The 27,458-nt window shown below is 41.5% G+C and overlaps 1 protein-coding gene across 1 annotated transcript in view; it reads right to left on the bottom strand.

The window, feature by feature from the left end:
* Window positions 1-15,719, bottom strand: part of LOC106552091 (immunoglobulin lambda-1 light chain-like) — a 140,351-nt gene extending 124,632 nt beyond the window's left edge. The window contains exons 1-2 of the mRNA XM_087705692.1: window positions 15,653-15,719; window positions 15,121-15,423 (exon numbers count right to left, since the gene is read on the bottom strand). Coding sequence (XP_087561818.1) covers window positions 15,121-15,423; window positions 15,653-15,698 — 349 coding nt within the window. The 5' untranslated portion in view covers window positions 15,699-15,719. The remainder of the gene's footprint in view (window positions 1-15,120; window positions 15,424-15,652) is intronic.
* Between the last annotated feature and the right edge of the window lie 11,739 nt (window positions 15,720-27,458).

Raw genomic sequence — 27,458 nt, 5'->3', positions numbered from 1 at the left:
CTCAGCATTTCCCCCTCTTGCAACAGGGAGATCTTCCTTGCTGGGGACGGTTGAGCTTCTCCAAGCCAGTCCAGAAGTTTGAATGCCTCAGAAGAAGGTTTTTGCTGCACTTCCCCCTTAGTTTGTATCACTGTGCACTGATCACTGTCCCGCACCTGACAGTAATATACTGCCTCGTCCTGTGCTTGGGCCCTGGAGATGCTCAGGGTGGCCGTGTTACCCGAGTTGGTGCCGGAGAATCGGTCTGAGATCCCTGTGGGCCTTTGGCTATCATCATATATAATCAGAACAGGAGGATCTCCAGGCTTCTGCTGGTACCAGTGAACAAGCTTGCCTCCAATGTTGTTTGCTGAACAAGTGATCCTTTCATTCTGTCCCAGGGAGACAGACACGGATGCCGGCTGGGTCAGGACATACTGGGCAAAGGATCCTGTGCAAAGAAACAAAGAAATAAATAATGTCTTGTGTAAAAGAACCTTTTCTCTTGATGAAACATCTAACCAATGACTTCTCCCCTTTTACAGCACCTGAGGAGTTGACCAGCAACAAGAGAAGGAAGGAAGCCCAGAACATGATGAGAATTCTGGTGTATTTTCCTTCTGAGGGGGAAAAAAAGGTCCTCTGCTCCAACTCTTGTGCCTTCCCTTTTATACCTCACCAAGTCTTGGGACCAACCCCTCAGATGCAAAGCATTTGCTTTGAAATAGGTGGTGTAGTAGTAGAAGAACCATGGCGGTGGAGTGGTTATTGCAGTCTGACTCTCCCCACAGTGGGGAGTTCAATCCTGATGGGCTCAAGGTAGACTCAGCCTTCCATCCTTCCAAGATTGGTAAAATGTGGACCCAGATTGTTGGGGGCAAGAGTCTGTGAACCACTTAGAAAGAGCTGCAAAGCACTATGAAGTGGTATACAATTCTAAGTTCTGTTCTATTCCTATTCCTATTTTCTCCTCTCCGCTCCTCTTCTCTTCTCTCCTGTCCTCTCCTATTCTATTTCTATTCCATTCCATTCAATCCTTTCCCATCTCATCCAATCTCATCCCATGATCTCATTCCCTTCCATTCTAAGCCCTTGGAAGAAAAGGCATCTCAGATCAGCCTCCTTTTTGTTTCCTTCCCATGAGAAATATCAATTTCCAAATTTGAATCAAAAGGGGGGGAACAATGTTAAGACGTTATTGTGGGCAATGCTCTTTATTGCAACCTTTATCAAAATCCAGAATTTATTCCTCTTTATTCCAAGATGAAGCAGGACAAAGTCCTTATATTTAGCAAGGCTGAGAGAAGAATTGAGTCTGCACTTTAAGTATTAACTGTCCCAGAATTTCCCAGCCCAGACTGATGGTTGACTAAGGGGAGGAAGGAAGTGTTCACAAATAAGTACAAGGAGAGGGTTTTTTTGGTAGTAAATTTTTTATTTTAAACACAGAAGCACATCAACAAAAACAAACACATAACTTAAAAACAACATAGGAACAATAAGTTCTATCGTATATCATACCGCAATTCTGAATTGGTTTCTTTGCAGTTAGTGTTTTTCCTACTATATATTTCTATCTTTCATTCATAATCTCCTTATTCGTTATCCATTTTTATGTACATTTCTTTATTTATTTAAACTTAGCTACTTATGACCAAATATTATTTACCTATATTATGCTTTAGTTTTACTGTCATTTATTCTCTTACATACAGATTATAGATATACATTCACATAATTATTCTTTTTCTTTGCCATTCTTATATTATTATTATTCCATTTGGAACTTTATAAGGTATAGTTTAAAATGCTTTGTTTACCATCCTTCGCACCTGCTAAGACACCACCTCGTTTTCTCTTTCTTTTCTTTTCTCCCTCCCTTCCTTCTCTACTTCCTTCCTTCCTCGTCTCCATCCCCTTCTTCTTTCCCTTACCTCTTCCCTACTCCTACCCTTTTTCTTCCCCTTCCTACCTTCTCTCCTTTTCTTTCTTCCTCCTCTTCTTCTTTTCCTCTCCCTTCTTCCCACCTTCCCTTACCTCTTTCTTCTTCCCTTACCTCTCCTCCACACTTCTTCTTCCTCTCTGACTTTCTCTCCTTCTCTTCCTCTCTCTTCTACCCTCCACTCCTTTCCTTTCCTTCATCCCTCCATTCTCTACTTCCTTCCTCCCCTCCTTTCCTTCTTCCCTTCCTTTCTTTTTCTATTCTTATAGGTGTCTGTTTCAAATCCCAGTTCATGTTTTCTTGGGGGTGGTATTTCCACACACCCAACTTTCTTTCATATCCTTTCCTTTTTTCTTTAGGATTCTACAGTCTATTTTCCAGCTATCATCATGATTTGAATTCACCAATCTTGACCCCCTTGTTTGGTTCCACCACAAAATCGCGGAGGACAAAATCGCGCTCGACGAAAGCACGCATTTGACGTCATCACAGCACGACGAAAACATCGCGCTGTGATCGAAAAATGTAAAAATAAATCGAAAACCTTACCCTAACCCCCCCAAACCTAACCCTAACCCTAAACCTAACCCTAAACCTAAACCTAACCCTTAACCTAACCCTAAATCTAACCCTAAACCTAACCGTTAACGTAACGCTAAACCTAACGCTAACCCTTAACCTAACGCTAAACATAACCCTAATGCTCTAAACCTAACCCTAACCCTTAACCTAACCCTAACCCTAACCCTAAACCTAACCCTTACCTTTATGTGAATCGGCTTGCTTTAATTTTAATTTTATTTAAATTTTTAATTTTTTTTGTCGCGCTGTGATGACGTCACATGTGCGCTTTCGTCGAGCGTAATTTTGTCCTCCGCGGTTTTGACAGGTCACGCATCTTTGGACCCTGTGAACCTGCCGTTCGTGCCAGTATGATAGAGAAGGTATTTGGGACTCTCTCCAGCCTTTTTTTTGTACCAAGATATCTTATAGCTGCCCACTTATATATAAATTCTTTGGAAGACATGGAAGGTATTGTTTTGATATCAGGATCAAACCATCATTACAGCTTGTGCCTGATGGTTTCCAAGCCATCCCAGGAATCCAGAGGTGAGAATTCGTCCTCAATTACCTGGGTACCATAAGAAGAAGAAGGCCAAGAGCAGAGACCAGGCTGTGATGAAGAGCTGGTCTTTTTGGGAAACTCAGATTGGGAGAGTGCTATAGCCCCTTTAAACTCCCAAGTATCTGAGTCCTCCCCCCTTTATGCAAATTCAGTTTGCATCTGGTTAGCAGTTTTTGGATATAAAGAATTGAATTTTGGAGTCGGGGTTGTTCACAATCGATACATATTCAGCTGTTGCCCTCCCCAGTCAAAGAAGAAATCCTGCAAAGTTTTGCCGTAGAACATTTGCATATATCCAACTGTATTTGCTCATTCATAAGTACATTAAACCTTGGGTGCTTTTCCTTAGCATGTTGTTTGCATGCAGCCATTCGGTTCTGAACAGAGTTTAGTGAAATGTTTTGTGTTAAGACGGCCAATGAATTATTCAGGGAAAGAGGCGAATGAAAGAGAACATAAGAAAGTGTCTCTGGGTACTTGAGAGACCGCCTGCTGCCAGTTAGCTCCCATAGACCCTTCAGATCGCACAGGGTCGGCCTCCTCCGGGTTCCGTCTACCAGCCAATGCCATCTGGCTACCACCCGGGGGAGGGCCTTCTCTGTAGCAGCTCCGGCCCTTTGGAATGAACTCCCCGCGGAGATTCAGACCCTCACCTCTCTCCAGGCCTTCTGGAAAGCCGTCAAAACCTGGCTGTGCCGGCAGGCCTGGGTTTGATGAGTTCCCCTCCCCTCTCGACTTGTATGGCTGTATGACTCTTGTGTATTTTAATTATGTGTATTGTGTTTCTATCCCCTTTTCCCCTTTTGAGTTGTTCGCCGCCCTGAGTCCCTCCCGGAGAAGGGCAGCATACAAATAAACTAAATCTTAATCTTAATCTTAATCTAAATTCTAGAATCCCTGAGAAATTTGGATTTCTGGTAAAAAAATCATTGTCCAAATTGAACTCGGTTTCGGTTTAAATATTCAATTTCAATAATTTTTATATTCTCTTCTCAGAAAATATTTGAAAAATGCAGCAAGAGCTCCTCCACATGGCCAAATCTCTGTTGAGAGAGACTCTCTCGTCTTTTCAAATGGGCTTTTTAAAGGGGAAGAAGAAGTTGGCTCTTTTCAAAGATCAGGGAACCCGCATGTCCAATCACACCACAGATTCTGAATAGGAAAGTGCCAATAGTGGTTAAGATCATAGATTAGGGATAAAGAGATGAGTTCAGGTTCAGCCACATAAACCCCCTGAGTGACCTCGGTCCCCACAATCTCTCTCAGGTAAATTTACCTTTACTTCTGCTTTTGAATGGTCCAAAATAAAATCCCACTGGTTTTCTCTTGGAAATCAAACATATAATTGAAATATGGATTATAAAAGCAAAAACAACAACAAAAAAACCTACAGAGATTTGGGGTTTGCTACAAACTCATATTTTAAATTGCTGTCGGAACGTGATGCTTGGTTCAAACTCAACTCTACATCTGGTTTGCTTTCTTAAAGTGGAGTCCTTTTGGTCTTTGAACTGTATTCCCATAAAGAAGTCAACACCAGATCAACCTCCTTAAATTTTCCTTCCTATGAGAAATAGTGAAATGTTTTGTGTTAAGACAGCCAATGAATTATTCAGGGAAAGAGCCGAATGAAACAGCATATAAGGAAGTGTCACATCTAAACTCCAGAATCCCCGAGAAATTAAGATTTCTGGTAAAATCGTTTTCCAAACAGAAATCCACGTTGGAGAAATTCAGCCTATTGCTTGGGCTGTTCTATCCACACTCATCTAAAGCAATTGTTTCGGTTTAAATATTCAGTTTCAATATTAAATTTTCTCTTCCCCATGGATGCCGGCTGGGTCAGGACATACTGGGAAAAGGATCCTGTGCAAAGAAACAAAGAAATAAATAATGTCTTTTGCAAAAGAACATTTTCACTTAATGAAACATCAAACCAACGACCTCTCCCCTTTTACAGCACCTGAGGAGTTGACCAGCATCGAGAGAAGGAAGGAAGCCCAGAACATAATGAGAATTCTGGTGTATTTTCCTTCTGAGGGCAAATAAAAGTTTATCTGCTCCAACTTTTGTGCCTTCCCTTTTATACATCGCAAAATCTTGGGACCCCTCAGATGCAAAGCATTTGCTTTGAAATAGGTAGTGTAGTAGTAGAAGAGCCATGTCGGTGGAGTGGTTATTGCAGCTGACTCTGCCCACAGCAGGGAGTTAAATCCTGATTAGCTCCAGGTAGACTCAGCCTTCCATCCTTCCGAGGTCGGTAAAATGAGGACCCAGATTGTTGGGGGCAAGAGTCTGACTCTGCAAACAGCTTAGAAAGAGCTGCAAAGCACTATGAAGCGGTATACAAGTCTAACTTCTCTTCTATTCCTATTCCTATTTTCTCGTCTCCTCTCCTCTCCTCTCCTCTCCTCTCCTCTCCTCTCCTCTCCTATTCTATTCTATTTCTATTCCATTCCATCTCATCCCATCTCATCCCATGATCTCATTCCCTTCCCTTCCATTCTAAGCCCTTGGAAGAAAATGCCTCCCAGATCAGCCTCCTTTTAGTTTCCTTCCCATGAGAAATATCAATTTCCAAATTTGAATCAAAAGGGGGAAAAACAATGCTAAGACGTTACTGTGGGCAATACTCTTTATTGCAACCTTTATGAAGATTGAGAATTTATTCCTCTTTATTCCAAGATGAAGCAGGACAAGGTCCTTATACTTAGCAAGGCAGAGACAAGAACTGAGTCTTCACTTTAAGTATTAACTGTCTCAGAATTTCCCAGCCAAGGCTGATGGTTGACTAAGGGGAGGAAGGAAGTCTTTGCAAGTAAGCACACGGGGAGGTTTTTGTCTCACTTCTGCATGTCAATGTATCACCGTGGATACCAATAGTTGCTGCCAACGTAGTAATAATCACCACAATAGTAATCAGCTTCATCCTCAGCCTGGAGGTTTGAAATGGTTAAATAGGCTGCATTGGCAGAGGTGTCCTTGGACCCCGTGAATCGGCCGTTTGTGCCAGTATCATAGAGAAGGTATTTGGGGCTCTCTCCAGCCTTCTGTTGGTACCAATTTATGTAATAGCTGTCTATTTGGCTTTCTCGGCTCATGGTACATGAGATCTTTGCTAGTTGTCCCAGGGGAAACGATTGTGCCGCAGGTTGAGTCAAGGTAATCTGTGAGTTGGCTCCTGAAAATAAAAAAGGGAAGAGAATGAAAGTGGACACTCTATAGATCCACTCTTGGAGTATCTTTGGAAGAGCTGCTCTGATTGAAATCCAAAAATCACTGAATTTCAATTCATTGGAAGGCATGGAAAGGGTGGCTTTCATATCAGGCTCAAACCACAGTTCCACCTTGAAGCTGATACTTTCCAAACCAAATCAGATGAATCCAGAGGTGAGAATTCTTCTTAAATTACCTGGGCACCATACGAAGAAGAAGGCCAAGAGCAGAGACCAGGCCATGGTGAAGAGCTGATGGTTTTGGGAAATTCAGATTAGGAGACTGCTATAGTCCCTTTAAACCCCCAAGAATTTGAGTCCTCCCCCTTTATGCAAATTCAGCTTGCATCTCATTAGCATCTCATTAGCTTATTAGCTTATTATTAGCATCTTCTTCTTGGATAAGAAGAATTCCACTGGAAGGCAAGAGATGTTTTTCTGCTTCTTTTTCACTTCTCGTTTCATTCATCTCACTTGGATACTAGAAATCCTTGAGAGGTCATGTTACAGTAACGTGGTTGATCTACGGTCACCGTGGACCTCTTTCTCTCCTCATAGATGATGGACCTTTCTGAATATCTGCTGATATCAGATCTCTCCCAATCTTGTTACTTGAACAACCGATTTGCCTAATTCAGACAAAAACATTTCTAAAGCACTAGTTACATCATTTAACCATTTAACCCTCCAGGAAAATAAATCCCCAGGAATTGTTTTTGTGTCAGGCTCGGGATGAGAATGTAGATTCCAGATGATTATTTGTGCAGAAAAAGAGAGACTCTCACTTGGGACAGAGGTGCAAATATAAGCGGCCAAAATAAAAATTGGCTCAGAAATTCATACTAACATTTTTCTTCATGCAACATGTCTTTCTACTGTCGGTGTTTCCTTTCAGAAAGTTAGTCTTCACGCTTCCTTGACTACACTCCTCATTTTGATGGAAGATTCCTTTTTGTCATGTTTAGTACAAGATTATCGTATATTTGTTGTGTTCATTAATCATTACTTCAACAAAGAAATTGGTGGAAGAGAAAGTCCACAATTTGGCAGAATTTAGGATGTCTGCAAAAGCACATTCAAAACTGAGAACCCTTTTGAACAAATTCAGCACATCTCCTCGTTTGATATGTCCACAATCCTTTCAACCAGGATTAAGTTCAGGAAATCGGTTTTATTCTCACATTGTCTCTCTTCTGAAAATATTTTAACTATGTAGAGAGAGCTCCACCCCATGGTCAAAGCTCTTCAGGGGAGGAAGGAAGTGTTCACAAATAAGTACAAGGAGAGGTTTTGGTCTCACTTCTGCATGTGAGTTTATCACTGTGATACCTCCAGGTGCTGCCAGCGAAAGAAGCACCAGCACAATAGTAATCAGCCTCATCCTCAGCCTGGAGGTTTGTAATGGTTAAATAGGCTACATTGGCCGAGGTGTCCTTGGACCCTGTGAATCGGCTGTTGCTGTTGCTACCATAGAGAAGGTATTTGGGGCGCTCTCCAGCCTTCTGTTGCTACCAAGATATGACATAGCTGCCTATTTGGCCGTCTCGGCTCATGGTACATGAGATCTTTGCTGGTTGTCCCGGGGGAAACGATTGGGCCGCAGGTTGAGTCAAGGTAATCTGTGAGTTGGCGCCTGAAATTAAAAAAAGGAAGAGAATGAAGGTGGATACTCTATAGACCCACTCTTGGAGTATCTTTGGAAGAGCTGCTCTGATTGAAATCCAAACTTCACTGAATTTCAATTCATTGGAAGGCATGGAAGGTTTCGCTTTCATATCAGGCTCAAACCACAGTTCAACCTTTTAGCTGATGCTTTCCAAACCAAATCAGATGAACCCAGAGGTGAGAATTCTTCCTAAATTACCTGGGCACCATAAGAAGAAGAAGGCCAAGAGCAGAGACCAGGCCATGATGAAGAGCTGATGCTTTTGGGAAATTCAGATTAGGAGACTGCTATAGTCCCTTTAAACCCTCAAGAATTAGAGTCCTCCACCCTTTATGCAAATTCAGCTTGCATCTCATTAGCTGGGTTTGGATAAGAAGAATTGAACTGGAAGGAAAGAGATGGTTTCCGGCTTCTTTTTCACCTCTTGTTTCATTCATCTCACTTGGATACTAGAAATACTTGAGTGATCATGTTACAGTAACGTGGTTGGTCTAAGGTCACCGTGGACCTGTTTCTGTCCTCATGTATGATGGACCTTTCTGAATATCTGCTGATTTCAGATCTCTCCCAATCTTGTTTCTTGAACAACTGATTTGCCTAATTCAGACAAAAATGTTTCTAAAGCACTAGTTACATCCTTTAACCATTTAACCCTCCAGGAAAATAAATCCCCAGGAATTGTTTGTGTGTCAGGCTTGGGATGATAAATGTAGATTCCATCTGATTATTTCTGCAGACATACAGAGCCTCACTCTTGTGACGGAGGTGCAAATATAAGCACCACAAATAAAAATTGGCTCAGAAATCTATACAAAAATGTTTCTTCATGGCACATATCAATCTACTGTCGGTGTTTCCTCTCCCAACACTTTGTTGGTTACATTCCTAATTTTTGATGGTAGATTCCCTTTTGTCATATTTAGTACAATATTCTGGTATAGTTCTTGTGTTTGTGAATCATCTCCTCAGCAAAGAAATGGGTGGAAGAAAAAGTCCAGAATTATGCAGAATTTAGGAATTCTGTAAAAACATTTTTCTAACTGAAATCCCTGTTGCACAAATTTTCCATATCTCCTGTCTTGATATGTCTACAAGGCTGTCAACCAAGATTAAGAGAATCAGTTTTAATCTGACATCGTCTCTCCTCTTAAAATATTTCAACGATGTAGAGAGGGCTCCACCCAATGTTCAAAGCTTTGTTGAGACAGCTTTTCCTTGTCTTTTTTAATATGCTTTTCAAAAGGGGAAGGAGGTATTTTTTATGAATTCAGGGAAGGCTCTGCAACCACATCCCACATGGTTAACCACGTGTAGAAGTTAAGATCATAGATTAGGAATGAGGAGATTCCTAGAAGAAGAAGTTCCCCGAGGAGGGGCTCCAGCATGAGTTCGAAAGCTTGGAAGACAAAAGTCCTGGTCCCTGGCCTGTCTTAACAGCATTATGGGTCCCGGGAATCTGACATTAGTATGGCATCCATATGATCTTTCTGAATAGGGTGTTCCCCAGGGAGATTTAACACCTTCCTCCCCCTACTTTTGCTTGCAGACATGTAGACATGCATCCAGAAAAACAATTACAGGTGTTCCCTTCCGTTGCAACAGGTGGGTGGCCAAGCAGAGTGAGAAGAAGTGAAACTGGGCAGGAGGAAGTTACTGGGATGCTTGCCCTTATGGCTCTGCTGCAGAATTCAAGAGATGTTGCAGACACCTGGAACTTCTGGAGCAATTAGATGGACCCAAATGGGAAGCGGAATGCCCGGAAAGGAATATTTTCCTGCCTAAGGTGCATCATGGCCATTAGGCAAAACCCCCAAAGTAGGAAAGTTTTCCTGCCTTCCTCAAGATGACACCCATGTCAAGAAACATCTGGTTGCGTCTGTGAAAATGCAAAGGGAGGGGAGAATCATGGGAAGATGACCGGTCTTGGCGGTCAGGAATCCATAATGTAGACCTCACCCCAGAGAGATCCTTGGCTTGGCATTCCCACCACCTCTTGGAACATGGAGATCTTTCTTGTTGAGGACGGTTGAGCTTCTCCAAGCCAGTCCAGATGGTTGAATGCCTCAGAAGCAGTTTTTGCTGCACTTCCCCCTTAGTTTGTATCACTGTGCACTGATTACTGTCCCACACCTGACAGTAATATACTGCTTCGTCCTGTGCTTGCGCCATGGAGATGCTGAGGGTGGCCGTGTTACCCGAGTTGGTGCCGGAGAACCGGTCTGAGATCCCTGTGGGCCTTTCACTATCCTCATATATAATCAGAACAGGAGGATATCCAGGCTTCTGCTGGTACCAGTGAACAAGCTTGCCTCCAATGTTGTTTGCTGAATAAGTGATCCTTTCATTCTGCCCCAGGGAGACAGACACGGATGCCGGCTGGGTCAGGACATACTGGGCAAAGGATCCTGTGCAAAGAAACAAAGAAATAAATAATGTCTTGTGCAAAAGAACATTTTCACTTGATGAAACATCTAACCAACGACCTCTCCCCTTTTACAGAACCTGCGGAGTTGACCAGCAATGAGAGAAAGAAGGAAGCCCAGAACATGATGAGAATTCTGATGTATTTTCCTTCTGAGGGCAAAAAAAGTTCATCTGCTCCAATCTTCTGCCTTCCCTTTTATATGTTGCAGAGTTTTGGGACCAACCCCTCAGATGCAAAGCATTTGCTTTGAAATAGGTGGTGTAGTAGTAGAAGAGCCATGGCGGTGGAGTGGTTATTGGTGACTCTGCCCACCGTAGGGATTTCAGTCCTGATGGACTCAAGCTAGACTCAGCCTTCCATCCTTCCAAGATTGGTAAAATGAGGACCCAGATTGTTGGGGGCAAGTGTCTGACTCTCCGAACCCCTTAGAAAGAGCTGCAAATGACTATGAAGTGGTATACAAGTCTAAGTTCTCTTCTATTCCTATTCATATTTTCTCCTCTCCTCTCCTATTTCTATTCCATTCCATTGCATCCAATCTCATCCAATCTCATTCCATTCCCTTACATTCTAAGCCCTTGGAAGAAAAGGCTTCCCAGATCAGCCTCTTTTTAGTTTCCTTCCCATGAGAAATATCAATTTCCAAATTTGAATCAAAAGGGGGAATAACAATGCTAAGATGTTACTGTGCGCAATACTCTTTATTGCAACCTTTTCACCTTTCGTTTCATTCATCTCACTTGGATACTAGAAATACTTGAGAGATCATGTTACAGTAGCTGCTTTGGTCAAAGCTCCCCATGGACCTCTTTCTGTCCTAAGATGATGGACCTTTCTGAATATCTTCTGATATCAGATCTCTCCCAATCTTGTTTCTTGAACAACTGATTTGCCTAATTCACACAAAAAACGTTTCTAAAGCAGTAGTTACAGCGTTTAAACATTTAACCCTCCAGGAAAATAAATCCCCAGGAATTGTTTGTGTGTCATACTTGGGATGAGAATATTGATTCCAGCTGATTATTTCTGCAGAAATACAGAGCCTCACGCTTGGGATGGAGGTGTAAATATAAGCACCAGAAATAAAAATTGGCTCAGAAATCTATACAAAAATGTTTCTTCATGCAACATGTCAATCTACTGTCAGTGTTTCCTTTCCCAAGGTTAGTCCTCACACTTCGTTGGCTACATTTCTCCCTTTTGGTGGAAGATTCCCTTTTGTCATATTTAGTATAAGATTCTGGTTTATTAGTTGTGTTCATTAATCATCTCTTCAGCGAAGAAATTGGTGGAAGAGAAAGTCCACAATCCCGCAGAATTTAGGAATTCTGTAAAAACACTTTTCTAACTGACATCCCTGTTGCACAAATTTGCCACATTTCCTGGCTTGATATGTCTACAAGGCTGTCAACCAAAATTTAGGGAATCAGTTTTAATCTGACATCGTCTCTCCTCTTAAAATATTTCAACTATGTAGAGAGAGCTCCACCCCATGGTCAAAGCTCTGTTGAGACAGCTTTCTTTCTCTTTTATAATATGGTTTTCAAAAGGGGAAGGAGGTGTTTTTTATGAATTCAGGAAAATCTGCCTCTGCAACCACATCCCACACGGTTAACCATGGGTGCAGATTAAGGTCATAGATTAGGAATGAGGAGATTCCTAGAAGGAGAAGTTCCCTGAGGATGGGCTCCAGTATGAGTTTGAAAGCTTGGAAGACAAAAGTTCTGATCCCAGGGGTGTCTTAACAGCATTATGGGCCCTGGGAAAATCAGTGGGTTGGGGCCCCTATGACAACTACACACAGGAATAAAAATGCAAATGATCAAGAAAATGAAACATATATTTATTGTATTGGCACTTCCAAAAAAATTGGTGTTGAAACATTCAAAATATGCTGTGTGGCAACAACTAGTCAACATGATGAATGTTTGAACAATACACGGAGCTTGAAAAACACAGTAATGCTCACTAAGTCACCCAGTTCCTGTATTTATAGGATACAAGGTACAGTGAAGGGTTAACATACACAGAGCAAGAGGCCATCCGGCCCATGCATTAAGTCAACTCTGTCTAGTCCTGGCGACCGACCCAGATTGGATCCTGCAACATTATCCTTTGACACATAGATTCACCTTCCTTCGTGAAGAGATCTTCTTCCAACATGTTAAGAACAAGAAAAAAGTCAAGGGAACAATTGGTCCATTGCTGGGAGAAAGTGGCAAGAAGGTGTCAAGCAACAGGGGGAATGCTACAACTTGTGAATGTTCCAACACTGGACATTTTTAAGAAGACGTTGGATATCCATTTGTCTGAAGTGGTGTAGATTTTCCTGCTTAAGCAGTGGGTTGGACTAGAAGATCTTCAAGGTCCCTTCCGACTCTGCTATTCTATTCTATTCTATGTGCTCAGGTTCAGCCACAGAAACCCCTTTGGCTGACCGTGTTCCTCTCAATCTCTTACTCTCTGGAAACAAATATTGTGGGCGTAAGACACCCCTAACACCCCTTCGGGTGTGTGTCTTCTGTTAAGATACACCCGGTTGTGCCTTAAAATGGTTTCTACTGTACAGCACAGTGGAGTTGCCATGGTAACAGCTACACAGTACTTAAAAAGGGCCCTCCCTCTAGTAAGGGGAAAAATCCAATATTAGAAATTAAGTTTGATCCGGACATTTCCCCCCCATAAATAAATACATGGGTAAGGCCAGGTTTTCACCTAGTAGCATATAAGAAAGTGTCTGTCTGAGTATGACATTAGTATGATCTTTCTGAACAGTGTGTTCCCCAGGGAGATTTAACATCTTCCTCCCCCTACTTGTGCTTGCAAACATGTATAGACCCAGGTTGTTGGGGCAATAGGCTGACTGTGTAAACCACTTAGAAAGAGCTGCACTTAGACATGCAACGCTAAAAACAATTACAGGTGTTCTCTTCGGTTGCAACAGGTGGGTGGCCAAGCAGAGTGAGAAGAAGTGAAACTGGGCAGGAGGAAGTTGCGCGGATGCTGCCCCTTATGGCTCTGCTGCAGAATTCAAGAGATGTTGCAGACACCTGGAACTTCTGGAGCAATTAGATGGACTCAAATGGGAAGCGGAATGCCCGGAAAGGAATATTTTCCTGCCTAAAGTGCATCATTGCCATTAGGCAACACCTCAAAAGTAGGAAACTTCTCCTGCCTTCCTCAAGATGACGCCCATGTCAAGAAACATCTGGTTGCGTCTGTGAAAGTGCAAAGGGAGGGGAGAATAATGGGAAGATGACCGGTCTTGGAGTTGAAAAATCCATAATGTAGACCTCACCCCAGTGAGATTCTTGGCTCGGCATTCCCCCCCCCTTCTTGGAGCAGGGAGATCTTCGTTGTTGGGGACAATTGAGGTTCTCCAAGCCAATCCAGATGGTCGAATGCCTCAGAAGCAGGTTTTTGCTGCACTTCCCCCTTAGTTTATATCACTGTGCACTGATCACTGTCCCACACCTGACAGTGGTATACTGCCTCATCCTGTGCTTGCGCCCTGGCGATGCTCAGGGTGGCCGTGTTACCCGGGTAGGTGCTGGAGAATCAGTCTGAGATCCCTGTGGGCCTTTGGCTATCATCATATATAATCAGAACAGGAGGATCTCCAGGCTTCTGCTGATACCAGTGAACATTCTTCCCTGCAATGTTGTTTGCTGAACAAGTGATCCTTTCATTCTGCCCCAGGGAGACAGACACGGATGGTGGCTGGGTCAGGACATACTGGGCAAAGGATCCTGTGCAATGAAACAAAGAAATAAATAATGTCTTGTGCAAAAGAACATTTTCACTTGATGAAACATCTAATCAACGACCTCTCCCCTTTTACAGCTCTTAAGGAGTTGACCAGCAATGAGAGAATGAAGGAAGCCCAGAACATGATGAGAATTCCGATGTATTTTCCTTCTGAGGGCAAAGAAATGTTCATCTGCTCCAACTCTTGAGCCTTCCCTTTTATATGTCACAAAGTCTTGGGACCAACCCCTCAGATGCAAAGCATTTGCTTTGAAATAGGTGGTGTAGCAGTAGAAGAGCCATGGCGGTGGAGTGGTTATTGCAGGCTGACTCTGCCCACAGCGGGGAGTTCAATCCTGATGGGATCAAGGTAGACTCAGCCTTCCATCCTTCCAAGATTGGTAAAATGAGGATCCAGATTGTTGCGGGCAAGAGTCTGACTCTGTGAACCACTTAGAAAGAGCTTCAAAGCACCATGAAGTGGTATAGAAATCTAAGTTCTGTTCTATTCCTATTCCTGTGTTCTCTTCTCCTATCTTCTCTTCTCTCCTCTCCTCTCATATCATTTCTTCTCCTCTCCTCTCCTATTTCTACTCCATCCCATCTCCTCCAACCTCCTCCCATGATCTCATTCCATTTCCTTCCATTCTAAGCCCTTGGAAGAAAAGGCCTCCCAGATCAGCCTCCTTTTAGTTTCCTTCCTATGAGAAATATCAATTTCAAAATTTGAATCAAAAGGGGGGAAAAGCAATGCTAAGACGTTAATGTGGGCAATACTCTTTATTACAACCTTTTTGAAGATTGAGAATTTATTCCTGTTTATTCCAAGATGAAGCAGGACAAGGTCCTTATACTAAGCAAAGCTGAGAGAAGAACTGAGTCTCTTCTTAAGTATTAGCTGTGTCAGAATTTCCCAGGCCAGACTGATGGTTGACTCAGGGGAGGAAGGAAGTGTTTGCAAATGAGCACAAGGGGAGGTTTTTGTCTCACTTCTGCATGTGAGTGTATCACTGTGTTACCTCCAGGTGCTGCCACTGCCGTAATAACTACCACAATAGTAATCAGCCTCATCCTCAGCCTGGAGGTTTGTAATAGTTAAATAGGCTGCATTGGCAGAGGTGTCCTTGGACCCCGTGAACCGGCCGTTCGTGCCAGTATTATAGAGAAGGTACTTGGGGCTCTCTCCAGCCTTCTGTTGGTACCAATGTATGTTGTAGCTGCCCACTTGGCTGTCTCGGCTCATGGTACATGAGATCTTTGCTGGTTGTCCCAGGGGAAATGATTGTGCCGCAGGTTGAGTCAAGGTATACTGTGAGTTGGCTCCTGAAAATAGAAAAAGGAAGAGAATGAAGATGGACATCCTATAGATCCACTCTTGGAGTATTTTTTGAAGAGCTGCTCTGCTTGAAATCCGGACATCAGTGAATTTCAATGGGCTGGAAGGCATGGAAGGGATGGTTTTGATATCAGAACCACACCATAGTTACTCCATCAAGCTGATGCTTTCCAAACCAGCAAATGAATCCAGAGGTGAGAATTCTTCCCAAATTACCTGTGCACCATAAGAAGAAGAAAGCCAAGGGAAGAGACCAGGCCATGATGGGGAACTGATCTTTTCGGAAACTCAGGTTGAGAAATGCCATCTTCCTTTTAAACCCACCCAGGGATCTGGCTTTAACCCCTTATGCAAATTCAGCGTGCATCTCATTAATAGTTTTGGATAAAAAGAATTTCACTTGGAGGAAAGAGTTGGGAAGGGAAGAGGGAAGAGAATGAAGGTGGACATTCTATAGATCCACTCTTGGAGTATCTTTAGAAGAGCTGCTCTGATTGAAATCCAGACATCACCAAATCTCAATTCATTGAAAGGCATGGAATGGGTGGCTTTCATATTAGGCTCAAACCACAAACCTCTTTCCAAACCAAATCAGATGAACCCAGAGGTGAGAATTCTTCCTAAATTACCTCGGCACCATAAGAAGACGAAGGCCAAGAGCAGAGACCAGGCCATGATGAAGAGCTGATGCTTTGGGGAAATTCAGATTAGGAGATTGCTATAGTCCCTTTAAACCCCCAAGAATCTGAGTACTCCCCCCTTTATGCAAATTCAGCTTGCATCTCATTAGCTGAGTTTGGATAAGAAAAATTGCACAGGAAGGCAAGAGATGGTTTCCTGCTTCTTTTTCACCTCTTGTTTCATTCATCTCACTTGGATACTAGAAATACTTGAGAGATCATGTTAAAGTAACGTGGTTGATCTAAGGTCCCCGTGGAACTCTTTCTGTCCTCATGTATGATGGACCTTTCTGAATATCTGCTGATATCAGATCTCTCCCAATCTTGTTACTTGAACAACTGTTTTGCCAAATTCAGACAAGAAACGTTTCTAAAGCACTTGTTACATCCTTTAAGCATTTAACCCTCTGGGAGAATAAATCCCCAGGAATTATTTGTGTGTCAGGCTTGGGATGAGAATGTAGATTCCAGCTAATTATTTCTGCAGAAATACAGAGCCTCAGGCTTGGGACAGAGATGCATATATGAGCCCCTGAAATAAAAATCTATACAAAAATGTTTCTTCGTGCAACATGTCAATCTACTGTTGGTTTTTCCTTTCCCAAGGTTAGTCTTCACACTTTCTTGGCTACATTCCTCATTTTTGATGGAAGATTCCCTTTTGTAATATTTAGTACAAGATTATGGTGTATTAGTTGTATTTGTTAATCATCTCTTCAGCAAAGAAATAGGTAGAAGAAAAGGTCCACAATTCTGCACAATTTAGGTATTCTGTAAAAACACTTTTCTAACTGAAATCCCTGTTGCACAAAATTTTCCACATTCCCTAGCTTGATATTCCCAGAAGCCTGTGAACCAAGAATAAGGGAATTACTTTTAATCTGACATCGTCTCTCATCTTAAAATATTTCAACCATGTAGAGAGATCCACCCAATGGTCAAAGCTCTGTTGAGACAGCTTGCTTTATCTTTTCCAATATGGTTTTCAAAGGGAGAAGGGGGTATTTTTTTATGAATTCAGGGAAGCCTGGCTCTGCAACCACATCCCACATGGTTAACCACATGTAGAGGTTAAGGTCATAGATTAGGAATGAGGAGATTGCTAGAAGGAGAAGTTCCCCGAGGATGGGCTCCAGCATGAGTTCGAAAGCTTGGAAGACAAAAGTTCTGATCCCAGAGCTCTATTAACAGCATTATGGGCCCCAGGAATCTGACATTAGTATGGCATCAGTGTGATTTTTCTGAATAGGGTGTTCCCCAGGGAGATTTAACACCTTCCTCCCCCTACTTTTGCTTGCAGACATGTAGAGATGCATCCAGAAAAACAATTTCAGGTGTTCTCTTCCGTTGCAACAGGTGGGTGGCCAAGCAGAGTGAGAAGAAGCGAAACTGGGCAGGAGGAAGTTAGGGGGATGCTTGCCCTTATGGCACTGCTGCAGAATTCAAGAGATGTTGCAGACACCTGGAACTTCTGGAGCAAGTAGAGGGGTCCAAATGGGAAGCGGAATGCCTGGAAAGGAATATTTTCCTGCCTAAGGTGCATCATTGCCATTAGGCAAAACCCCAAAAGTAGGAAAGTTTTCTTGCCTTCCTCAAGATGACGCCCATGTCAAGAAACATCTGGTTGCATCTGTGAAAGTGCAAAGGGAGGGGAGAATCATGGGAAGATGACAGGTCTTGGAGGTGAGGAATCCATAATGTAGACCTCACCCCAGAGAGATTCTTAGCTCAGCATTTCCCCCTCTTGGAACAGGGAGATCTTCCTTGTTGGGGACGGTTGAGCTTCTCCAAGCCAGTCCAGAAGGTTGAATGCCTCAGAAGCAGTTTTTGCTGCACTTCCCCCTTAGTTTGTATCACTGTGCACTGATTACTGTCCTCAACCTGACAGTAATATACTATCCTATTCCTATTTTCTCCTCTCCTCTCCTCTTCTCTCCTGTCCTCTCCTATTCTATTTCTATTCCATTCCATTCAATCCTTTCCCATCTCATCCAGTCTCATCCCATGATCTCATTCCCTTCCCTTCCATTCTAACATTTGGAAGAAAAGGCATCCCAGATCAGCCTCCTTTTAGTTTCCTTCCCATGAGAAATATCAATTTCCAAATTTGAATCAAAAGGGGGAAAAACAATGCTAAGATGTTATTGTGGGCAATACTCTTTATTGCAACCTTCATGAAGATTGAGAATGTATTCCTGTTTATTCCAAGATGAATCAGGACAAAGTCCTTATACTTAGCAAGGCAGAGAGAAGAACTGAGTCTGCACTTTAAGTATTAACTGTCTCAGAATTTCCCAGCCCAGACTGATGGTTGACTAAGGGGAGGAAGGAAGTGTTCACAAATAAGTACAAGGAGAGGTTTTTTTTGGTAGTAATTTTTTTATTTTAAACACATAAGCACATCAACAAAAACAAACACCTAACTTAAAAACAACATAGGAACAATAAGTTCCATTGTGTATCATCCCGCAATTCTGAATTGGTTTCTTTGCAGTTAGTGTTTTTCCTACTATACATTTCTATCTTTCATTCATAATCTCCTTATTTGTTATCCATTTTTATGTACATTTCTTTCTTTATTTAAACTTAGCTACTTATGACCAAATATTATTTACCTATATTATGCTTTAGTTTTACTGTCATTTATTCTCTTACATACAGATTATAGATATACATTCACATAATTATTCTTTTTCTTTGCCATTCTTATATTATTATTATTCAATTTGGAACTTTATAAGGTATAGTTTAAAATGCTTTGTTTACCATCCTTCGCACCTGCTAAGACACCACCTCGTTTTCTCTTTCTTTTCTTTTCTCCCTCCCTTCCTTCTCTACTTCCTTCCTTCCTCGTCTCCATCCCCTTCTTCCTTCCCTTACCTCTTCCCTACTCCTACCCTTTTTCTTTCCCTTCCTACCTTCTCTCCTTTTCTTTCTTCCTCCTCTTCTTCTTTTTCTCTCCCTTCTACCCACCTTCCTTTATCTCTTTCTTCTTCCCTTACCTCTCCTTCACACTTCTTCTTCCTCTCCTACTTCCTCTCCTTCTCTTCCTCTCTCTTCTACCCTCCACTCCTTTCCTTTCCTTCGTCCCTCCATTCTCTACTTCCTTCCTCCCCTCCTTTCCTTCCTTCTTCCCTTCCTTCCTTTCTTTTTCTATTGTTATAGGTGTCTGTTTCAAATCCCAGTTCATGTTTTCTTGGGGGTGGTATTTCCACACACCCAACTTTCTTTCATATCCTTTCCTTTTTTCTTTAGGATTCTACAGTCTATTTTCCAGCTATCATCATGATTTGAATTCACCAATCTTGACCCCCTTGTTTTACTCATAATTATTATTTTTGAGTGTTATTCTATTTTTTCATATTATTCCTTTGCTCCATCCAACTATACCAATTATCCCATATCCGATAAAATTCTGATTCTTCTTTTCCCTGTATTTCTTTTGTTAATTTATCCATTTCGGCACAGTCCATAATTTTTCTTATTATTTCATCTTCATTTTGGATTAGTTTATTTTTCCACTTCTGGGCGAAAGCGATCCTTGCTGCTGTAAGTATATGTAATATTAGATATTGTATTTCTTTTTTGTATTTCGTCGGTATAATTCCTAATAGAAAGAGTTCAGGTTTCCAATCTAACTTAACCTTTGTTATTTCTTCCAACCAGTTTTTGATCCTTTTCCAGAATTTTTTTGCCTCTTCACAAGTCCACCATAAATGATAATATGTGCCATGTACCGAATCACATTTCCAGCAATTTGGAGAGGTATTTGTTAAAATTTTGGAAAACCTTGATGGTGCCAAATGCCATCTATAAAACATTTTGTACTGGTTTTCCTTGTAAGGAATTGATAGTGTCATTCTTAAATTTATTCCCCCAAATTTTTCCCATTTGTCTAGTTCAATGTTATAGCCAAAGTTCTGTGCCCATTTTATCATTGGTTTTTTACAATTTCCTCTTCCATTTGATACTTCAAGAGGAATTCGTATATTTTCCCTATCATCTTTCTGTCCGGACTTTGAATAATTTTATCCAATTCGTGTGGTTCTGTTTCAATATCATATATTTTAGTGTCTTTATTGTATTTTGTTTTAATTTGGAGGTAAGTTAGCCAATCAACTTTCATATTCTGATCTGCCAATTCTTCAATTGTTTTTAAATTTCCCTGTCTGTCAATTAGATCTCTCTATTTTAGGATTTTGTTCCAATCTGTAAAATTGGGGTGTGTCGTTCTTTCTGTTGGTGATAGCCAATTTGGGGTTTTCACATAGTGGATTTTTTTGATTTTGAGCCATTGTTGCAGTAAAGTTCTTCTAATTAAATAATTTTGAAAGTATTTCTGCGTTTTGTGTTTATCATTCCATAAGAAATTATGCCAGCCTGCCTGCAGGTCATGGCCTTCTAAGATCAGAATTCTTTTATTCTTTAACTCAATCCAATCCTTCATCATTGTCATAGTTACTGCAGTTGCGTATAGATCCCAATTTGGTAGTGCTAAGCCTCCCCTCTTACAAGGAGAGGTTCAGTCTCACTTCTGCATGTGAATGTATCTCTGTGGGTACCCCAAGTTGCTACTACTGCCGTAATAACTACCACAATAGTAATCGGCCTCATTCTCAGCCTGGAGGTTTGTATTGGTTAAATAGGCTATGTTGGCAGAGGCATCTTTGGACCCTGTGAACCTGCCGTTCGTGCCAGTATTATAGAGAAGGTATTTGGGGCTCTCTCCAGCCTTCTGTTGGTACCAACATATCCTATAGCTGCCTACTTGGCTATCTCGGCTCATGATACATGAGATCTTTGCTGGTTGTCCTGGGGGAAACATGCAATAATATTAGAAGAACCATGGCGGTGGAGTGGTTATTACAGTCTGACTCTGCCCACAGGGGAGAGTTCAATCCTGATAGGCTCAAGGTAGACTCAGCCTTCCATCCTTCCAAGATTGGTAAAATGTGGACCTAGATTGTTGGGGGAAGAGTCTGACTCTGTGAACCGCTTAGAAAGAGCTGCAAAGCACTATGAAGTAGTATATGAGTCTAAGTTCTGTTCTATTCCTATTCCTATTTTCTCCTCTTCTCTCCTCTCCTCTTCTCTCCTGTCCTCTCCTATTCTATTTCTATTCCATTCCATTCAATCCCTTCCCATCTCATCCCATGATCTCATTCCCTTCCCTTCCATTCTAAGCCCTTGGAAGAAAAGGCTTCCCAGATCAGCCTGCTTCATAGTTTCCTTCCCATGAGAAATATCAATTCCAAAATTTGAATCAAAAGGGGGAAAAACAATGCGAAGACGTTACTGTGGGCAATACTCTTTATTGCAACCTTTATGAAGATTGAGAATTTATTCCTGTTTTTTCCAAGATGAAGCAGGACAAAGTCCTTATACTTAGCAAGGCTGAGAGAAGAACTGAATCTGCACTTTAAGTATTAACTGTCTCAGAATTTCCCAGCCCAGACTGATGGTTCACTAAGGGGAGGAAGGAAGAGTTTGCAAGTAAGCACAAGGGGAGGTTTTTGTCTCACTTCTGCATTTGAGTGTATCACCGTGGATACCAATAGTTGCTGCCACTGCTGTAAGCACCAGGACAATAGTAATCAGCCTCATCCTCAGCCTGGAGGTTTGAAATGGTTAAATAGGCTGCATTGGCCGAGGTGTCTTTGGACCCTGTGAATCGGCCGTTCGTTCCAGTATTATAGAGAAGGTATTTGGGGCTCTCTCCACCCTTCTGTTGGTACCAAAATATGTTATAGCTCCCCACTTGGGTGTCTTGGCTCATGGTACATGAGATCTTTGCTGGTTGTCCTGGGGGAAACGATTGTGCAGCAGGTTGAGTCAAGGTATACTGTGAGTTGGCTCCTGAAAATAAAAAAGGGAAGAGAATGAAGATGGACACCCTATAGATCCACTCTTGGAGTATCTTTGGAAGAGCTGCTCTGAGACACCACTGAATTTCAATTCATTGGAAGGCATAGAAGGGGTGGTTTTGATATCAGAACCACACCATAGTTACTCCATGAAGCTGATGCTTTCCAAACCAGCAGATGAATCCATAGGTGATAATTCTTCCTCAATTACCTGGGCACCATAAGAAGAAGAAGGCCAAGAGCAGAGACCAGGCCATGATGAAGAGCTGGTCTTTTGGGGAAACTCAGATTGGGAGACTGGTATAGCCCCTTTAAACCCCCAAGAATCTGAGTCCTCCCCCTTTATGCAAATTCAGCTTGCATCTCATTAGCTGGGTTTGGATAAGAAGAATTGCTCTGGAAGGAAAGAGATGGTTTCCTCCTTCTTTTTCACCTCGTTCCATTCATCTCACTTGGATACTAGAAATACTTGAGAGATCATGTTACAGTAGCTGCTTTGGTCTAAGGTCCCCATGGACCTCTTTCTGTCCTCATAGATGATGGACCTTTCTGAATATCTACTGATACCATAGAAAAGACTCTCTCCCAATCTTGTTACTTGAATAACTGATTTGCCTAATCCAGACAATAACATTTCTAAAGCACCAGTTTTATCCATTAAACATTTAACCCTCGAGGAAAATAAATCCCCAGTAATTGTTTGTGTGTCATACTTGGGATGAGAATGTTGATTCCAGCTGATTATTTCTGCAGAGATACAGAGCTTCACGCTTGGGATGGAGGTGTAAATATGAGCACCCCAAATAAAAATTGGCTCAGAGATCTATACAAAAATGTTTCTTCATGCAACATGTCCATCTACTGTCAGTGTTTCCTTTCCCAAGGTTAGTCTTCACATTTCTTCACATTTGTTGGCTACATTTCTCCCTTTTCATGGAAGATTCCCTTTTGTTTATATTTAGTACAAGATTATGGTGTATTAGTTGTGTTCATTAATCATCTCTTCAGCAAAGAAATTGATGGAAGAGAAATTCCACAATCCATCAGAATTTAGGATTTCTGCAAAAGCATGTTCAAAACTGAAATCCCTGTTGCACAAATTTGCCACATTTCCTGACTTGTTATGTCCACAATCCTGTCAACCAGGGTGAAGTTCAGGGAATCAGTTTTAATCTGAAATTGTCTCTCCTCTTAGAATATTTTAATGATGTAGAGAGAGCTCCACCACATGGTCAAAGCAAGGTTCAAATATAAGCAGCCAAAATAAAAATTGGTATTGCTACAAATCCATATTTTAAATTGTGATTCTTGCTTCAAACTCAATTCTGAGTCATTTCTTAAGTATTAACTGTGTCAATATCTCCCAGCTAAGGCTGATGGTTCACTAAGGGGAGGAAGGAAGTGTTTACAAGTAACCACAAGGGGAGGTTTTTGTCTCACTTCTGCATGTGAGTATATCACTGTGATACCACCAGTTGCCGCCACTGCTGTAACCATCACCACAATAATAATCGGCCTCATCCTCATCCTGGAGGTTAGTAATGGTTAAATAGGCTGCATTGGCAGAGGCATCTTTGGACCCTTTGAATCGACCATTGCTGTTGCTACCATAGAGAAGGTATTTGGGGCTCTCTCCAGCCTTCTGTTGGTACCAATATATGTTATAGCTGCCAATTTGGCTATCTTGGCTCATGGTACATGAAATCTTTGCTGGTTGTCCTGGGGGAAACGATTGTGCCGCAGGTTGAGTCAAGGTATACTGTGAATTGGCTCCTGAAAATAAAAAAGGGAAGAGAATGAAGGTTGACACTCTATAGATCCACTTTTGGAGTATCTTTGGAAGAGTTGCTCTGATTGAAATCCAGACATCTCCGAATTTCAATTTATTGGAAGGCATGGAAGGGGGTGGCTTTGATATCATGATAAACCATCATTACAGTTTGAGCCTCATGGTTTCCAAGCCATCACAGGAATTCAAAGGTGAGAATTCTTCCTAAGTTACCTGGGCACCACAAGAAGAAGATGGCAAAAAGCAGAGACCAGGCCATGATGAAGAGTTGATGCTTTTGGGAAATTCAGATTGGGAGAGTGCTATAGTCCCTTTTAACCCTCAAGAATCTGAGACCTTTCCCCTTTATGCAAATTCAGCTTGCATCTCATTAGCTGGGTTTGGATAAGAAGAATTGCTCTGGAAGGAAAGAGATGGTTTCCTCCTTCTTTTTCACCTCGTTCCATTCATCTCACTTGGATACTAGAAATACTTGAGAGATCATGTTACAGTAGCTGCTTTGGTCTAAGGTCCCCATGGACCTCTTTCTGTCCTCATAGATGATGGACCTTTCTGAATATCTACTGATACCATAGAAAAGACTCTCTCCCAATCTTGTTACTTGAATAACTGATTTGCCTAATCCAGACAATAACATTTCTAAAGCACCAGTTTTATCCATTAAACATTTAACCCTCGAGGAAAATAAATCCCCAGTAATTGTTTGTGTGTCATACTTGGGATGAGAATGTAGATTCCAGCTGATTATTTCTGCAGAGATACAGAGCTTCACGCTTGGGACGGAGGTGTAAATATGAGCACCCCAAATAAAAATTGGCTCAGAGATCTATACAAAAATGTTTCTTCATGGAACATGTCCATCTACTGTCAGTGTTTCCTTTCCCAAGGTTAGTCTTCACACTTCTTCACATTATTTGGCTACATTTCTCCCTTTTCATGGAAGATTCCCTTTTGTTTATATTTAGTACAAGATTATGGTGCATTAGTTGTGTTCATTAATCATCTCTTCAGCAAAGAAATTGATGGAAGAGAAATTCCACAATCCATCAGAATTTAGGATTTCTGCAAAAGCACATTCAAAACTGAAATCCCTGTTGCACAAATTTGCCACATTTCCTGACTTGCTATGTCCACAATCCTGTCAACCAGGGTTAAATTCAGGGAATCAGTTTTAATCTGAAATTGTCTCTCTTCTTAGAATATTTTAACGATGTAGAGAGAGCTCCACCATATGGTTAATGCAAGGTGCAAATATAAGCAGCCAAAATAAAAATTGGCTCAGAAATTTATATTAAATTTTTTCTTCATGCAACATTTCTTTCTACTGTCGGTGTTTATTTCAGAACGTTAGTCTTCACACTTCCTTGAGTACAATCCTCATTTTTGATGGAAGATTACCTTTTGTTTATATTTAGTACAAGATTATAATATATTTGTTGTGTTCGTTAATCATCACTTCAGCAAAGAAATTGGTGGAAGAGAAAGTCCACAATCCCTCAGAATTTAGGATTTCTGCAAAAGCACATTCAAAACTGAGAAACCTATTGCACAAATTCAGCACATTTCCTGGCTTGATATGTCCACAATCCTTTCAACCAGGATTAAGTTCAGGAAATCGGTTTTATTCTGACATTGTCTGTCCTCTGAAAATATTTTAACTATGTAGAGAGAGCTCCACCCCATGGTCAAAGCTCTTCAGGGGAGGAAGGAAGTGTTCACAAATAAGTACAAGGAGAGGTTTTAGTCTCACTTCTGCATGTGGATGTATCTCTGTGGATACCACCAGTTGCTGCCACTGCTGTAAGCACGAGCACAATAGTAATCATCCTCATCCTCAGCCTGGAGATTTGTAATGGTTAAATAGGCTGCATTGGCAGAGGCGTCCTTTGACCCCGTGAACCTCCCACTGCTGCCAGTATTGTAAAGAAGATATTTGGGTCCCCCTCCAGCCTTTTGTTGGTACCAAGATATGGTATAGCTGCCCACTTGGCTGTCTCGGCTCATGGTACATGAGATCTTTGCTGGTTGTCCCGGGGGAAACGATTGTGCCTCAGGTTGAGTCAAGGTAATCTGTGAGTTGGCTCCTGAAAATTTAAAAAAAAAGGGAAGAGAATGAAGGTGGAAACTCTATAGATCCACTCTTGGAGTATCTTTGGAAGAGGTGCTCTGATTGAAATCCAGGCATCACTGACTTCCAATGGGTTGGAAGGCATGGAAGGGGGTGGCTTTGATATCAGGATCAAATCATCATTACAGCTTGAGCCTGATGGTTTCCAAGCCATCACAGGAATCCAGAGGAGAGAATTCTTCCAAAATTACCTGGGCACCAAAAGAAGAAGAAGGCCAAGAGCAGAGACCAGGCCATGATGAAGAGCTGATCTTTTTGGGAAACTTAGATTGGGAGAGTGCTATAGCCCCTTTAAACCCCCAAGAATCTGAGTCCTCCCCCCTTTATGCAAATTCAGTTTGCATCTGGTTAGCAGTTTTTGGATATGAAGAATTGAATTTTGGGGTCGGGTTGTTCAAAATTGAGGGATATTCAGCTGTTGCCCTCCCCAGTCAAAGGAGAAATCCTGCAAAGTTTTTCCGTAGACAATTTGCATACATCCAACTGTATTTGCTCATTCATAAGTACCATTGAAGCTTGGGAGCTTTTCGTTAGCATGTTGTCTGCATGCAGCCATTAGGTTCTGAACAGAGTTTAGTGAAATGTTTTGTGTTAAGACAGGCAATGAATTATTCAGGGAAAGAGCCGAATGAAACAGCATATAAGGAAGTGTCACATCTAAACTCCAGAATCCCTGAGAAATTAAGATTTCTGGTAAAATCGTTTTCCAAACTGAAATCCATTTTGGAGAAATTCAGCCAATCGCCTGGGCTGTTCTGTCCACATTCATCTAAAGCACTTGTTTCGGTTTAAATATTCAGTGTCAATATTAAATTTTATCTTCATCGAAAATATTTGAAAAATGTAGCAAGAGCTCCTCCACATGGCCAAACTTCAGTGGAGAAAGATTGCACAATCTTTTCAAATAAGATTTTTAAAAGTGGAAGCACTTATTTATTTATTTATTTATTTATTATATGCCGCTTCATAGGGCTTTCAGCAATCTCTAAGCGGTTTACAATTTTTTTTTAGCAAATTGAGTCAGCAACTTGCCCCCACAGTCCGGGTCCTCATTTCACCCACCTCGGAAGGATGGATGGCTGAGTCGATCTTGAGCTGGTGAGATTTGAACCGCTGAACTTCAGATCACAGTCAGCTAACCACCCCCAAAGATTTTGAATAGAAAAGTGCCAAAATAGTGGTTAAGGTCATAGATTAGGGATCAGTTCAGTTTCAACCACAGGAAACCCCTTGTGACCTCAGTCCTGTGAATCTCTCAGCCAAATTTAACTAGTTCTGCTTTTGAATGGTAAAAGAAATATCCCACTGGTTTTATCCTGGAAATCAAACCACTCATATAATTGAAATATAGACTATAAAGGCAAAAACAACAACAAAGAAACCCACAAAGATTTGGGGTTTGCTACAAACCCATATTTTAAATTACAGTCCGAACGTGATTCTAGGTTCAAACTCAACTCTACAAAAGATTTGCTTTCTAAAAGTGGAGTCCTTTTGGTCCTTGAACTATATTCCCATAAAGAGGTCAATACCAGATCAACCTCCTTTTATTTTCCTTCCT

This window comes from Thamnophis sirtalis, unplaced genomic scaffold, assembly GCF_051295495.1.
Source record: "Thamnophis sirtalis isolate CommonGarterSnake01/CBP01778 unplaced genomic scaffold, rThaSir2_p1.2 scaffold_2, whole genome shotgun sequence".
NCBI lineage: Eukaryota > Metazoa > Chordata > Lepidosauria > Squamata > Natricidae > Thamnophis > Thamnophis sirtalis.
Note: the sequence above shows the minus strand (reverse complement) of the source record. Positions and strands in the feature narration are given on the sequence as shown.